Genomic DNA, 14,389 nt, shown 5'->3' with positions numbered 1-14,389 from the left:
GGGCAACTCTCACCATCCGGATAATCAAATCCTTCGAATTTCGGACGGAGAAGCACTTGATCCTCCACAACATCAACTGCGAAACAACAACCGTAGAGGACTTGAAAGACCTTGCGAGACAAAGTAAGCTCCCTTGCTCAGACAACCCCAAGCCGTCTCGTCTGACGTTGTGCTGAAGCCGTCCAGACCCAGTCAGCATGGAAGCCATACCGCAATGTTGTGCTTGGTACACCCATTTGACCGGACAGCCACTGGACCGTGCTAACCATAAGCACAGATACCCTGAAGTTGTATACCAAAGCGCATGGAGCAAAGGTTAGCAGCTCGCCTCCTGTGATATATTGACAGTCGACTCATGGTCTCTGCTTTGCAGACAACAAATCTCATCATCAACCTGGATCATGATGACTGGATATTGGATGATGGAATGAAAACGCTTGCAGAGTATGGCATAGGTGCGTGGTGAGTTCTCAACGTCGGACCCTGAACCTGACCTGGACATGCAGAGAACGAGACAGAGATTAGTTTCTTCAATCACGAGATGTACGAGCAGTTCAAGAAGAACCCTGAGGTTAGCCTTCGTCGCGTAGCACTCCAGCCCTTGAGCTAATGGATCGTCAGACAAGATGGTAGCATCACGGACGCTCCGGGAGGAAGGTAGCCGATTGTACCTTGAATTGTACATTATAATTAGTAGCACACCGCACAAGTTCCAATCCCCCCGCCATTGCAGCACAAACGATGGTGTGACGACATAGGCACCGTATGATGATAGACGCATTACACTAAATCCGCGAGAACGAAACCGAAACCGAGAAAACAACATAACAAGACAGCATAGGGATACAAGAAGAACCAGAATCAGCGTCGTACAGCCGAAATCCCAGATATGTTTATTGGTTAGCGCATTGCGTGCGGGGTTCGCTCTCGCCCTCATGATCCTCGTCCATGGCCTCGCCCGCATCGGCCAGCTCGTGCTGGCGAGCATCTGCTTCTACAACTTCGACTTCTTCGAGCATGATGCTCTTGGGGAACTGCTCGAGAGGCTTGCGGGCCGGCAGAGCCTTCTCGAGCAGCGGAATGGAATCGAGCGGCATGCTGTCAGGAAACTCGACCTGTATGCGGATGAACAAGTCGCCGGGCTCGTGGTGGCGCTGCGATGGCATGCCCTCGCTCGGGATGACCTTCAGGGCATCTAGGATAAAATTAGCTTCTGGCGATGCCACAAAGTTGCTGAAGCAACTGACTGTGCCGGAGAACCTCGCCAGGATGAATTTTCACGACGAGAGCACGGTCGTCTAGGTGCTTGATTACGAACTGGCCGCCAGCCAGGGCGGTCAGGATATCAACTTCGGTCTTGGTGAACAGGGTCGTATCCCTACGCTTGAAGCGTTCGTGTGGTTTCTCCTCGATGACGATGACGACATCGCCAGGGACAGCGCCGGGGGCTTGGTCACTCTCGCCGCGGAAGGTGATAGTCTGTCCGCCCTTCATACCCTTGTCGATATGAACCTCGAGCATATTCTTTTCCGAGATGACCTTCTTGCCTCTGCAGTCCGGGCAACGGTCCTTGGCATTGATGACCTCACCCGCTCCCTGGCACTCGTCGCACGCCTGTTGAATTTGCTGGACCATCGGGCCCATCTGGCGCAGCATGATGCGGATGCCCCGCCCGTTACAGTTGCTGCAGGTGCGCACGGCACCCTCCTTGCCACCCTTGCCGCCGCACTTGCCACAGATGATGTTGCGAGTGAGCGCAAGCTTCGTGACCTTGCCCCGGTAGAGGTCCTCTAGTGAGACAGTAACGCGGTGAACGAGGTCTTTCGTCTTGCGCGGCCCTTGTGGCCTTCCGCCACCAAACCCGAAAGGCCCGCCGCCACCGAACAGCTGGCTGAACAGGTCCTAGTATGTGCCCAGGTTAGCGGAGGAAAGATTCGTCACTATGAATCTCACTTGCGGGTCCATGCCACCCATGCCACCCGACTCGCTCAGTCCTGCCTCGCCTCGTGCATCGTATATGCTCCGTTTTTGTGGGTCAGACAGCACTTCATAGGCGTGTGTGACCTCTTTGAAGAGCTCAGGATCGCCACCCTTGTCTGGATGTAGTCGGAGAGCCCTGTGGACAGCGTTGGCTCCATGACGACGTTGATACTAAGACAACACTGCTTACTTCTTGCGATAGGCTTTTTTGAGATCGGACTCCGAGGCATTTGGAGTGACTTCTAGAAGACCGTAATATCTCCTGGTGCATTTTCAGTACTAATCTCGTTTCAAAAATGAAAGGCTCGCATACGTTTCCTTCACCATACCGAAGTGAGTGGGAATAGGGAAAGAGTGTGGAGGCAGTCGCTGAAGGCAGTTCGAAGGAAGTCAGCCATTCTGCAGAGCCTCGTAATGATTGGCTCGGCTAAAGGCACGCGGAAACCTCTTGCTTTCCTACCACCTCAGCGATCTCCTCGGAGAGTCATAAAAGGTTATAGAAGTCAAAAAGCGAGAATGAGATCGTACGATACCGATGTGATAGGGTGAGAGATGATATCGATGTATTTAACAGAGCGTGTGTGTATGCAAACTTCTGGCTTGTCACACTGCTTCGCTTTCACGACAGTCTGCACCCTACGGAGACTTTGGCCGATAATGATTAATGATCACTAGCACTCCCGAATACCGAGCCGTGGTGCTCGTCGAGCTACCGTCGAGCTGCGTTTAGTGCAGACCCGAAGGTCGTTTCATATGCTCGTTTTCATGCACCAGTGCGCTCCCGTAATATCCGTGTGACACCGGAAAAGGCACACCTAGGCACAGTCGTATGGTGGGGGGCGGGACTTTATGACGAGCGCCCGAGGCCAGTCTTCCCACCGCTAAGGCTCACTTGTCACGACACGTTAAAGGTCAGCTTCTGACGCAATAGGACACTAGGATAGGCGGTTATAAAGTCCCACGGGACAGATTCTTGCATTTCCGAAATTTGAGGTTTTGCAGCCATGATTTGGTCGTTTAGGATTACGTAATAAGACGCTCAATGGGCGCTTCGGACTCGGTTCCACCTAGGGTTAGGTCAAGTGGCAGGTGTCGACGACAGTGGAGGTCTACCCTCATTTGTAGGACCATTGTGATGTAGAGAGAAGTATCCCAGATGTGTGAAGAAGGTTGATTGATGCTCTCTAGAGTGCTCTATGAGAGTATTTAAGGTGTATGGAGCCGTTGACCAGGGGCGAATTTGGCCGTTTTTCTAGGGTTAGGGTTAAATTTCTCGATTTTCTCGTACGTCGAGATTTGGACTTAACTAGGCCACTCTGGTCCTAAAAACCGCATTTTGCGGCCCTCCCGGGCGAAATTGCGGCTTGACATGAAGTTCCGTCCCCCACCATAGTTCCTTTCAGACGGGCGCCCATTCCTTTGAGGAGGTCGAATACAGGCGGATATTCGACATGACGCGTGATGAGGCAAGTCTGGACCGTGGTTCACAGCTGAAACACATACATACTGTTAGAAACCTTTGGAAACATGCCGTGCGGGATCCCGATTCAAATAATGGAGTCTGAGCACCGTCATCCAGCGGTGACAGGGTTCGCGGCCTGCTTATAAGGACGGGTTTGGCTTGCTCGCAGCAAAGATCAGCTATCCTTTCGATACCTGCGAATCTTCCTGTCCTCGTAGTATGTGGAGTGCGTCCCTTTGCATGCTTTAGGCTGACATGCGAGTGTAGGTCGGCGCAGGGCCAACTGGTCTCGCAACAGCCCTTTATCTTGTCTAGAATGACATTCCTGTGCGCATCATCGAGAAGCATGGCGAGCACCAGATAGGTTCTCGCGGCTTCGGTATTCAGGTGTGCCTCTATTTGTTGAGCTTGGACGTCAAGCGTAACCTTTGCTTGCCACAGCCACGCACCTACGAATTATTCCAGATTTTGGGTATTCTAGGCGATGTCAGCAAGCACGACACGCCTATTCCGACTTTCCGCGCGTACAAGCCTGGTACGAACGAAGTTGCCAAGGAATGGACCCTATATCTTGACCGAAAGTCTTGGCCGGATCGCCCTTTCGTACGCACTCTCACTATATATCCTGCCATCGAAAATCAACAGCTGACAGCTCTGAAGACCAATGGTAGGTGCTTGCAACAGGAGACACTAGTGCGTATCTTCGCGGCACAGCTCGAGCGCCATGGAGTCAAGGTCGAGCTGTCCACAGGTCTCGTCGACCTCGAGCAGAAAGAGGACCGTGTAATCGCTACCACCGCTATATTTCAGGATAGCCTGCTGACAGGCAACACCGAACTCATCGAATGTCAGTACTTGGTAGGAGCTGACGGAGCGAAGGGCGCAACTAGGAAGCTGCTGAATCTGAGCTTTGCGGGAGAGAATAGGGATGCAGACGGCGCGGTCTGGGGAGACGTTGAAATTGATGGACTTGATAACGGAGTGAGCGTTTCATGGACGAGAATTTTCTCGTACTGATAGAAGTTTCCATCTGAAGTGGTGGCATGCCTACGGTAGACCAGGAGAGTGGTCGTGAGCCCCTTTTATGCACTTATCATCGCATTTCTTGGATTGACATGACTCTAGAATGATCATGCGTCCCAATCAGATTGGACAAGGGAATTTGTTCGATGTCGGCATAACTGGTCAGAATTTCGATCCCGTCGACTTCGGCAAGCCTGAGGCGGCTGAGAAATTCATTCGCGAGCACACAAGTTGGCCAAAGTTGGCATTTGGAAAATGGCATTGGCTTTTGTATCACAAGTGAGTCCGCGCGCAAACAACGAGACGTACGGGGTAAATCGATTGTCCGCAGACCAAACATGAGAATGGTAGAGACATTCCGTGCCGTCAGAGTATTCGGTATTGGAAGTACGTTTCAATGTCCTTCAGAAATGTCTTTCGTTGCTGAACTGTCTGCCTAGATGCGTCACAGTTGGTTTGAGATTAAGTAGCCTATCCCTGGTCTGATCCCTTCCAAGCGTGCACTCATATTCCGGCGGACAAGGCGTGAACAGTGGTATCATGGACGCTGTAAGTTACTCCGAGCCGTATTATTCGGGCCATACCTGTGCTAAGCCGTACCCAGGCAAACCTTGCGTGGAAGCTTGCGCTCGTCATGAAGAGTCTTGCGGACTCTTCATTGCTCGACTCCCTCAATCATGAGCGTATCCCTGTCATCAGTCAGATGCTGGCAGCTACTACGCAGCTCTATACACACCTGATATCGCATCTCAAGCCGAAAGAATCTGCAGACGTTGCAGCGGACGCAGAGGACGACACGAGGTCCGGTTGGATGCGCTGGCGGAACGATGCCCTCGGGTTCTTCGGCGTTAACTGCCGATATAGCGACATCGTCTTGGACGAACATACTCGGACGCCACTCGACCAAGACGATGCCCTTGCTCGTTCGTATGTTGGATATGAGGGTACTCGGACGCTGCGTGCCGGTGACCGCGCACCCGGTGCATCTGGGCTTATCCTTGGAAGCAAGGAGACAACGCTATTCGAATTATTCAGTACCCATCGGCACACTTTGTTGATCTTTGCCCCACGCGGTTGGCAAGACTACGCACGGCAGTTTAGGGATGCGGCTCAGCATTATCCCCAAGGAGTTGTACAAACGTTTGTCGTTACACGCGAGAGCGGAACACCTCACGAAAAGGCGATTGTACTGGAGGACAGGGATGGCTCCGCACATTCTTCTTGCTTGGTTGGGGAAGATGAAGCGGTAACTGCGGTGGTGCGGCCGGACTTATTCGTGGGCGCATTGGTTGAGGATGTGGAAGGCCTGCACATATGTTTCGGAAAGACCCTAAAGACATGATCATCGCTGTATGCTGAAAATCTTCCTTGAAAAACATTTTCTCGACCACCCGTCACGCGTATTAATTTGTGGGTTTTTCGGCGGCAGTGGCTTTTGCTATAAGCTTTGGATCAAACGGAAATAGAGGATTGATGTGATCGTGAGAAATACCTACCTCGTGCGGTCAACACTCTCGTCGTTCGCAAAGTTAGGACAGTGTCCCTTCACTACCGCCATGGCGGAGAACATTTACACCAAGGGAACCCAGGTCTGGTTCCCAGACAAGGAGCTCAGCTGGATATCGGGCGAGGTGACCTCCGTCATCAAGAACCCAGACGACTCCGTCAAGCTCGTCTTCCAAGATGAACGCGGCAAAGTGAGTCTCGCCGTGCCACGCTTGCGGGTGGAGCGTAGAGAATGAACTTGCATTGCAGGAAATTGTCGTCAGCACGACTGTGAAGGAGATTAAGGACGGCCGCGAAGACCTCCCGCCATTACGAAACCCGCCATTACTGGAAACCGCTGATGATTTGGCTACGCTATCCCATCTCAACGAGCCTTCAGGTGTGCTCTCTGCTCGTTCTCCGCTACTATACGAGGTTTGAGACCCGTATACAGTTCTCCACACGATCCGGAACCGTTATGCACAGCACAGCATCTACACGTACTCTGGTATCGTGCTCATTGCCATGAACCCATTCCAGCGCGTTACGCTCTACGGCCCCGAGATCATTCAGGCGTACAGTGGCAGGAAGAGAGGAGAACTGGAGCCACACTTGTTTGCTATTGCAGAGGATGCATATACGGCGATGAGCAGAGATGGAACAGGCCAGACTATCATTGTCTCTGGAGAAAGGTTCGTTACCCTCCGATTTCGTTGCGACTAACGTTGACTTTGGTGCAGTGGTGCAGGTAAGACAGAATCCGCAAAGTTCATCATGCGCTACCTGGCCTCTGTCAATCCCCCGGATGCCCAGGGTCGCGGCAAGACGAAGGCATCGCTGGACGAATCCTCCGAAGTCGAGCGTCAAATCCTGGCTACCAATCCTGTGCTTGAAGCATTTGGTAACGCGAAAACAACCCGTAACGACAACTCTTCACGATTCGGTAAATACATCCAGGTGCGTTTGGCGCGAAATTGACAAGAAGATACGAGCTCACCTTCCTCTCAGATCCTGTTCGATGGCAAGCAGGAGATCGTTGGTGCTCGTATCCGGACATACCTTCTCGAGCGTTCCCGTGTGGTCTTCCAGCCTCTTACGGAGCGAAATTACCACATCTTCTACCAGCTCTGTGCCGGCGCGCCTCTCAAGGAGCGGAAAGATCTCGCGCTGGATGTTGATGTCTCAAAATTCCACTATCTGAAACAAGGCGGCCCAACCTCGACACCAATCAATGGTGTTGACGATGCTGAAGAGTTCAGGACGACACAAACTGCTCTGTCAACCATCGGTATCGGTATCGAAAAACAGTGGGCTGTTTTCAAACTGTTATCGGCGTTGCTCCATCTCGGAAACATCCAGGTGACCCAGGCGCGGAACGATTCGAATATAGACGACACGGATTCAGCGCTCCAGTTGGCGACACGGTTTCTCGGCGTTCCCCTTGCGGAGTTCAAGAAGTGGACGGTCAAGAAGCAGATCACGACGCGTTCCGAGAAGATTATCACGTCTCTCAACGCTGCACAGGCTACGGTCGTTCGAGACTCCGTCGCAAAATTCGTGTATGCGTGTCTATTCGAGTGGCTTGTCGCAATTGTCAACGAGAGTCTGGCCGGAGAGAATGGCGAAGCTGCAAACAAGGCCGAGATGTTTATTGGTGTGCTGGATATCTACGGCTTCGAGCATTTTAAGAAGGTATTGCGCCGGCCCTCTCGTGTCAGCATATACTTATGGAGCTGTCGTAGAATTCCTTTGAGCAGTTCAGTATCAACTACGCTAACGAGAAACTTCAGCAAGAGGTAGGCGATGATTGGTGGTGCCACTTTCGCGGGACTGACTTTTCCTGTCAGTTCAACGCGCACGTCTTCAAGCTCGAGCAGGAAGAGTACATGCGCGAGAAGATCAACTGGACTTTCATTGACTTCTCAGATAACCAGCCGTGTATCGATGTTGTCGAGGGCAAGCTTGGTGTCTTGGCTCTTCTCGACGAAGAGTCTCGTCTACCCGCGGGTACGGATACCTCCTTCTTGCAGAAGCTCAACAATCAGCTTCTAAAGCCGGGAAACAAGACTGTTTTTAAGAAGCCTCGGTTCGGTAACTCTGCGTTCACGATCGCCCACTATGCCTTGGACGTCACCTACGAGGTCGAGGGTTTCCTCGAGAAAAATCGTGACACTGTTCCGGACGAACACATGGCCCTCCTTATGGACACCAAAAACGCTTTCTTGAAGGAAGTCCTCGATGCCGCCTTCGCTGCCACGAAGTCACCTGAAGCTCCCCCCGCATCTCCTACTGCGAGCACCACGAGTACCAGCTCGAAACGCCAGTCGATCATTCCTGACCCTGGCCGTGCTTCCATCATGTCCCAGGCTGCGAGTCAGGGGGCTAAGCGGCCAGGTGCAGTGGTTAAGAAGCCAACGCAGGCATCGATCTTCAAGGCATCTCTAAATAACCTCATGGAGACGCTTGGCATGACCAACGTACACTACATCCGTTGTATTAAACCGAACGAGGTAAAGCGGGCGTGGGAGTTCACCCCAGCGCAGGTACTCGGTCAGTTGCGAGCTTGTGGTGTCCTCGAAACAATTCGCATCAGCTGCGCGGGCTACCCCACTCGATGGACGTACGAGGAGTTTGCGGAACGGTAGGTTACCTCACTCGATCTTTCGAAGTGTCCCTGACCCCTCTCTAGATACTACATGTTGGTGTCCTCCTCGGAGTGGAAACCCATGATCCAGAACCTTGAGCTCCAGCAGCTCTGTAATCTGATTCTTGAGCGCACGATAAACGACCCCGACAAGTACCAATCTGGTTTGACAAAAATCTTCTTCCGTGCTGGTATGCTTGCCGCTCTCGAATCGTTGCGCTTGAACCGCCTGAATGCACTTGTCACCGTTGTGCAGAAGAACATGCGCAGGAAGATGGCTGTCAAGAAGTACCAGGAGCTCCGCCATGCGACGATCGAAATCCAAACTTGGTGGCGTGGTGTCCTCGCCAAGCGGTTTGTTGAGGGCGTTCGGCGGGAAACAGCTGCAGTTCGGATGCAGGCCGCGATCCGGAGATACATCCAGAGGCGAAGATTCATCGATGTCCGTAATGCTGTTGTCAAGTTCCAAAGCCGCGTTCGCGGCGCTCAGGCTCGCCAGCTCTTCAAAGAGTCAAGACGGGGACACGCCGCTACCCTCCTTCAAAGCCTGCTCCGTGGAGCGTAAGTCCTGTCCTTGTTTTCAGGCGTGATACCGGCTCTAATGTTGTCTATCATCAGTCTCGTCCGAAGATTATACCGCACGGACGTTAAGCACGTCATCTACCTGCAGTCCTGCATCCGGCGTAGGTTAGCACGGAAGGAGCTCAAAGCGCTCAAGGCTGAGGCGCGCTCGGTGTCAAAGTTCAAGGAAATCTCGTACCGGCTCGAGAATAAGGTTGTCGAACTCACTCAATCGCTGCAGAGGAGAACAGAGGAGAAGAGGGGTCTCGAGATTCAACTCGTACAGATCGAGCAGCAGCTGGCAAATATGACAAGCAGGCACGAAGATGCGGATGCGCGTGCAAAGCAGCTGCAGAGCAATCTGCAAGAGGCTCAGCTCGAAATTGCCCAGCGCGACGAGCTCTTGTTGCAGAAGGCAAACGTCGAGAAGCGTCTCGAAGAGGCTCTGTTCCGTGCGCAAGAACAGGAGGAGAAGATCCAGAGGCTTACAGACGACATAGTGCGCCAAGCGAGCCAGCTAGAGGGTGTCCAGAAGGCTGCCGCTACCGCGCCTCAGCGTGCTACCGAGGACAGCTCTGTGATCCTCACACTCAAGAACGAGGTCAGCAGCTTGCGCGAGCAGCTCAACCGCGCAAACGCTTTGAACTCTCTGACGGCCCGTGGACGCGAGCAGCAACCGTTGTCGCCCACGTTCGCACCCAATCTCCGGTTGGCCGAGCCGCCAAACGTCAGTGCCGTCAGCCCAAGCGGCGCGGTGGCTGTCAACGGTCGTGCACACCAACGCCGTCACAGTTCAGCTGGTGTCTACGCCATCAGCCCATCGGATAATAGGACGTCTGTTGACGAGCTGATGATGAATGCGAAGAAGAGTCAGGCATCCAACCCTCGCGCTGTCTCTGTTGCCTACAATGGAGAGGACAGTGTACCCCGCTTCCCGCGCTCCAACGGTCTCTCAGATATCTATGACGACCCTGCCGAGGAGAAGATTCGTCTCATGCAGGATATCAAGCACCTGGACGAGGATGTTTTGGACGGCCTCATTCGCGGCCTCAAGATCCCTGCGCCGAATGCTAATAACCCGCCGGTGATGAAGGAGATCCTGTTCCCCGCGAACCTGATCAGTTTAGTCACGAACGAGATGTGGAAGTACGGTCTCATTGCCGAAAGCGAGCGCTTCCTCGCGAACGTCATGCAGACAATCCAGAGTCATGTGATGGTAAGTCGGCTGCGCCGCCAGGCATCTATGCGATACTGACGAGTTTCTACAGTCCTTCTCTGGCGAGGACGCGATTGTCCCTGGTATCTTCTGGTTATCAAACGTTCACGAGATGCTGTCATTCATCTGCATCGCCGAGAGTGACATGCTCCAAGGCATTGGTCCTGGTGAAGAGAACGCAGTGCGGCCGTTCGAGTGGGGCGACTACGAACGTCTCGTTTCTGTTGTCAAACACGATCTAGACAGTCTAGAGTACAACATCTACCACACCTGGATGCTTGAGACCAAGAAGCGGCTCCAGAAGATGGTTATACCCGCGCTCATCGAGAGCCAGTCGTTACCCGGCTTCACCACAGCCGAGGGCGGTGGACGCTTCTTCAATCGGCTCATCAACTCGAATACCCAGCCTGCCTACAGCATGGACGATATCCTCAACCTGTTGAATAAGGTTTGGAAAAGCTTGAAGAGCTACTACATGGAAGAGTCGGTGATTCAACAAGTCACCACGGAGCTCCTCAAGTTAATTGGCGTCACGAGCTTTAACGACCTACTCATGCGACGTAATTTCTGTTCATGGAAACGAGGTGTGCATCATACGCCTCAGCCCTTCAAACAACACTGACGTTCTTCAGCTATGCAAATACAATATAATATCACTCGTATAGAGGAGTGGTGCAAGTCTCACGACATGCCAGAAGGAACCCTTCAACTTGAGCACTTGATGCAGGCCACCAAGTTGCTGCAGCTTAAGAAGGTATCGTACATATCATGTCCTCCCGCAACTTTCTCTGACATTGTCCAGTCAACGCCGGCGGATATTGAGATTATCTACGACGTATGCTGGATGTTGACGCCCACGCAAATACAGCGCATGTGCACGAACTACTACGTCGCAGACTACGAGGTATGCGTCTTCCTAGTGGTATTGATTTGTTGCTGATTATACACTATAGACCCCCATCTCGCCTGAGATTCTTCGCGTGGTAGCATCTCGCGTCAACGCTAACGACAGAAACGACCACCTGCTCCTTCCACCAGAGACGGAAGATGTAGGCCCGTACGAACTCCCATTACCAAGAGACGTATCCGGTCTAGAGACGTATGTGCCCGCGTACCTGAACGTGCCACATCTCCGGAGACTGGCTGCTCTGGTAGCATAGTCGTGCTCTCCTTTATCCCTTCGTCGTTAATACTTGGGCTGTTTTGGATCGTGTAATCTACACCTAATTTGCTTATTCAATCGGAGGACCGGATAGTATAATTCATTCTCTAACTTTCTGCCTCTCGTACTTCAGGGTGTAGAAAGGCATCGCTCCGCCAACGCTCGGTGTCGATTTAGCGAAACAAGGCGTATTATGGTACATCGCCATGCACTAACACAGCTGCTGACTTCACACTCTAGATTTTCGAATTTAATAAAAAGAGGACCACTCGTGAGCGAGAGAAATAGACAAGTCAAATCAGACGCAGGTAGGTCCACAGATGCACATAACGGCAGGAGACTTAAACTGCTGTAGTAGACATTTCTGACAAGAGATGGTCCGACTGACACTGCTCCCACGGGGTCAGGCATTGCACTCGCCGCCTGGGATGTAGCCGCCGCCGGGTGGACGAAAGCGCATGTTAGTTTCCTCGTCGCGGCAACGGGCAACGTCCGGTTGCCAGCTGCACGCACACGAGTACTTATCCTGAGGACCGCGGAAAGGTCTGCGCTGGGGCACCCGCAGACTAGCTTCTTGGTATCTGCGACTGCCCTTCCCTCAGGATGGTGCCAGTCGCCACGGAGTCTCTGTCAATCTGCATGTCAGCCTCGGTTCGCTCACAGTCAGAGTGAAGAACACCTACGACTTCCGCGTGCTAGCACCTGACCGGGCGAGCGGCTGGCCGAACCGTCCCCAGTCCTGTCGTTCTGAAGCCCTAGTGGTGTGCGCAAAAGGGATCAGCAGATGTGGATATGCGCGAGAGAGTATAAATCCTCGGGGCGCGCTCGGCGTCGGCAACCGTCGAGCATGCCCCGAGCGCACCGTAGAGGTCTAGGGTCCGGGGTCCAGAGTTCAGGTTGCGCGTGCAGTGAGGGTCATGGTTGGCCTGACTGCAAAAGCAAGTACATCAGTGTAGGGGGTGGCCCCGGGCTCTAAGGAGCTCGGAGTATTAGGTTTTAATAGCGGAGAGAGAGCAAGAGGGTTTTTGTGGTTTTGTGGTTTTTGGGCGAGGAAAAGAAATTAGAAACCTCATCCACGACCAACGAGGTTGCTTCCGGCACAGCTGCGCACTTCTGCACCTTCCGCGCCCCCGCCGGCGGACAGCCAAATATCACGGAGAAAGAAAGAAAGACAAAATGAAAATCAGAACCAGCCATTACGCACCGCTTCAATGTCCAAGTGCTTCCTCGCCTCATTCATCTCGAAACCCTCCCTCCGGTGCGTGATGTGCTTGCACTGGCGGGCGACATCGAGCGGGAGGAGAAGCGAAGAAGCGATGAGTCCAGGGACCGTCTTCGGGGCACTGATGTGGATGCCCCGAGGCCTGTCGGAGGGAGTGGGCTCGGGCTTCGAGGTGTTAGCTCGCAGAGACATCTCAAAGCCACGGTAGCGGATGCTTGGGTCCTGACGAGCGTACGCGTGTTGCAAGAGCTGGAACCCGTCGTCGATGATCGGGCGGGACTCATCAACGACGCGGATGAAGGGCATGTCATGCCAAGTAGCAGCCATTGCGTGCAAGTGTGTGGGGAAAGTTTGGATGATGTGCGTGCGCGTGGACAGGAGTAGTGAAAGTCACTGGGGAAGAGAAGATGACAGTGTACACACGTTATTTATCCGTTCAAGGCTGACGCGTAAAGGTCAGCCACTCGGCAAAATCTGTCGCCATGGAGTAAGAATATGGAACTTCTGCCCCTAAACCATGAGGAGAAGGCATCTTGGATGTAAAGCTGACTGTCTAGGTCTCGCTGAGATTTGCGCCATAAAGAAATTTCGGCGGGTAAATCTTGTTAGGCCTGTTGGATGTCATCCAACGAGAGAGTCTTCTCACGGCTGATTGACGATGGCCGGTCAACCGCGAGAAGACTTATTCTCGGCGCTATGTAAACAAGCAGAAACCTGTGCTCGATGAGGCCGTGCGAGGTACAGAGGGAACGGAGCTTCCCGTCCCTCGAGTCAATGACGCCACGAAGCGACCGCGGCGGTACATGAATCGGCAAGCGCTGTTTTTATGTAAAATCTAAGCCATCAACTAATCCAAAATTCAATGCATGTGATTATTTCGAACTGCGAATGCAAGCCTGGAGAGTAAGGCTCCAACCGTTTTGTTTGTTTACTGTGTATAAACGTTTATTACTGTTTACCGTTTCCGTGTGTGTAAATGAAGTCATGTAAACTTGGTGTAAACGTTTATACACAGTAAACATACAGTTTCCTCTTGTTGTTTGTAAAAGGTCTTGGTGTTGTACATTCATAGTCTTGCTAACAGACTTGACCTTTATTGGGCTGAAGAGTGCATCGCACCGCCTGTGCATTGTTCTCGGGCGGCCTCTTTGAACCCCCAAGCCCGGCGCACTGTATCAAGCGCCTATGCCCTGAGACTTACTGGGAGTGATGGTAGTCATGATCCTAACTTGTATTGAGCACAGTCTGAAGGCGAGCATTATAAATATAATGTAATGTGTATTTATTGACTGCTCCTCTACATATAGTCTACTGTGGGCACTGGCAGCCTGCCTGCGAGAGTGCGGTATGCGGGAATGTCATGAGCCCATACTTCATTCAAGAGGAACAATATTAATATTAGTTCAACCTCATTGAGCAATGACAGTACCACATGCGATACTAAGGCAGATTGACTCTAAAAAAGGGCTACCAAAGGTCCTCACCCATGCGGCAGTCTTCTCTAGGCCAGCTCTCGAAGTCCTAGCGCGAGAGTATGTCGTGTCACCTCCGAAGTGCCAGGCTAACACTTGCATAGGTTATCGGCCCACTTCTCAACGACGAGATCAATGATAGGACATGCCAACCTCTAAAGG

At 52.6% G+C, this 14,389-nt stretch overlaps 4 protein-coding genes across 4 annotated transcripts; 2 read left to right on the top strand and 2 right to left on the bottom strand.

Moving 5' to 3' along the window:
- Positions 1-355: 355 nt before the first annotated feature.
- PHACADRAFT_209359 (uncharacterized protein) lies at positions 356-2,307 on the bottom strand (the record flags this gene model as incomplete). Its single annotated transcript, XM_007396088.1, has 5 exons — positions 356-1,195; positions 1,248-1,902; positions 1,954-2,116; positions 2,171-2,242; positions 2,294-2,307. 5 exons carry the CDS (start codon positions 2,305-2,307, stop codon positions 894-896), a joined length of 1,206 nt encoding a protein of 401 aa, XP_007396150.1. The 3' UTR covers positions 356-893.
- A 1,390-nt stretch (positions 2,308-3,697) lies between these two features.
- On the top strand, positions 3,698-5,849 carry PHACADRAFT_209358 (uncharacterized protein; the record flags this gene model as incomplete). The annotated part of the gene is made up of 8 exons (XM_007396087.1): positions 3,698-3,703; positions 3,758-4,423; positions 4,479-4,513; positions 4,568-4,744; positions 4,797-4,852; positions 4,906-4,915; positions 4,963-5,014; positions 5,070-5,849. 8 exons carry the CDS (start codon positions 3,698-3,700, stop codon positions 5,805-5,807), a joined length of 1,740 nt encoding a protein of 579 aa, XP_007396149.1. The 3' UTR covers positions 5,808-5,849.
- A 149-nt stretch (positions 5,850-5,998) lies between these two features.
- Positions 5,999-11,689, top strand: PHACADRAFT_144677 (uncharacterized protein). Its single transcript, XM_007396086.1, has 13 exons — positions 5,999-6,162; positions 6,221-6,350; positions 6,405-6,642; positions 6,691-6,907; positions 6,959-7,642; positions 7,693-7,746; positions 7,798-8,591; positions 8,640-9,155; positions 9,213-10,371; positions 10,424-10,955; positions 11,004-11,125; positions 11,174-11,275; positions 11,325-11,689. The coding sequence occupies exons 1-13, from the start codon at positions 6,022-6,024 to the stop codon at positions 11,529-11,531; spliced, it is 4,896 nt and encodes a 1,631-aa protein (XP_007396148.1). The 5' UTR covers positions 5,999-6,021; the 3' UTR covers positions 11,532-11,689.
- A 1,027-nt stretch (positions 11,690-12,716) lies between these two features.
- PHACADRAFT_184595 (uncharacterized protein) lies at positions 12,717-13,097 on the bottom strand (the record flags this gene model as incomplete). The annotated part of the gene is made up of 1 exon (XM_007396085.1): positions 12,717-13,097. The coding sequence occupies exon 1, from the start codon at positions 13,080-13,082 to the stop codon at positions 12,717-12,719; it is 366 nt and encodes a 121-aa protein (XP_007396147.1). The 5' UTR covers positions 13,083-13,097.
- Positions 13,098-14,389: the final 1,292 nt, after the last annotated feature.

This window comes from Phanerochaete carnosa, assembly GCF_000300595.1.
Source record: "Phanerochaete carnosa HHB-10118-sp unplaced genomic scaffold PHACAscaffold_5, whole genome shotgun sequence".
In the NCBI taxonomy this organism is placed as follows: Eukaryota; Fungi; Basidiomycota; class Agaricomycetes; order Polyporales; family Phanerochaetaceae; genus Phanerochaete; species Phanerochaete carnosa.
The sequence above is the reverse complement of the archived record's forward strand: the minus strand, read 5'-3'. Positions and strand labels throughout refer to the sequence as shown.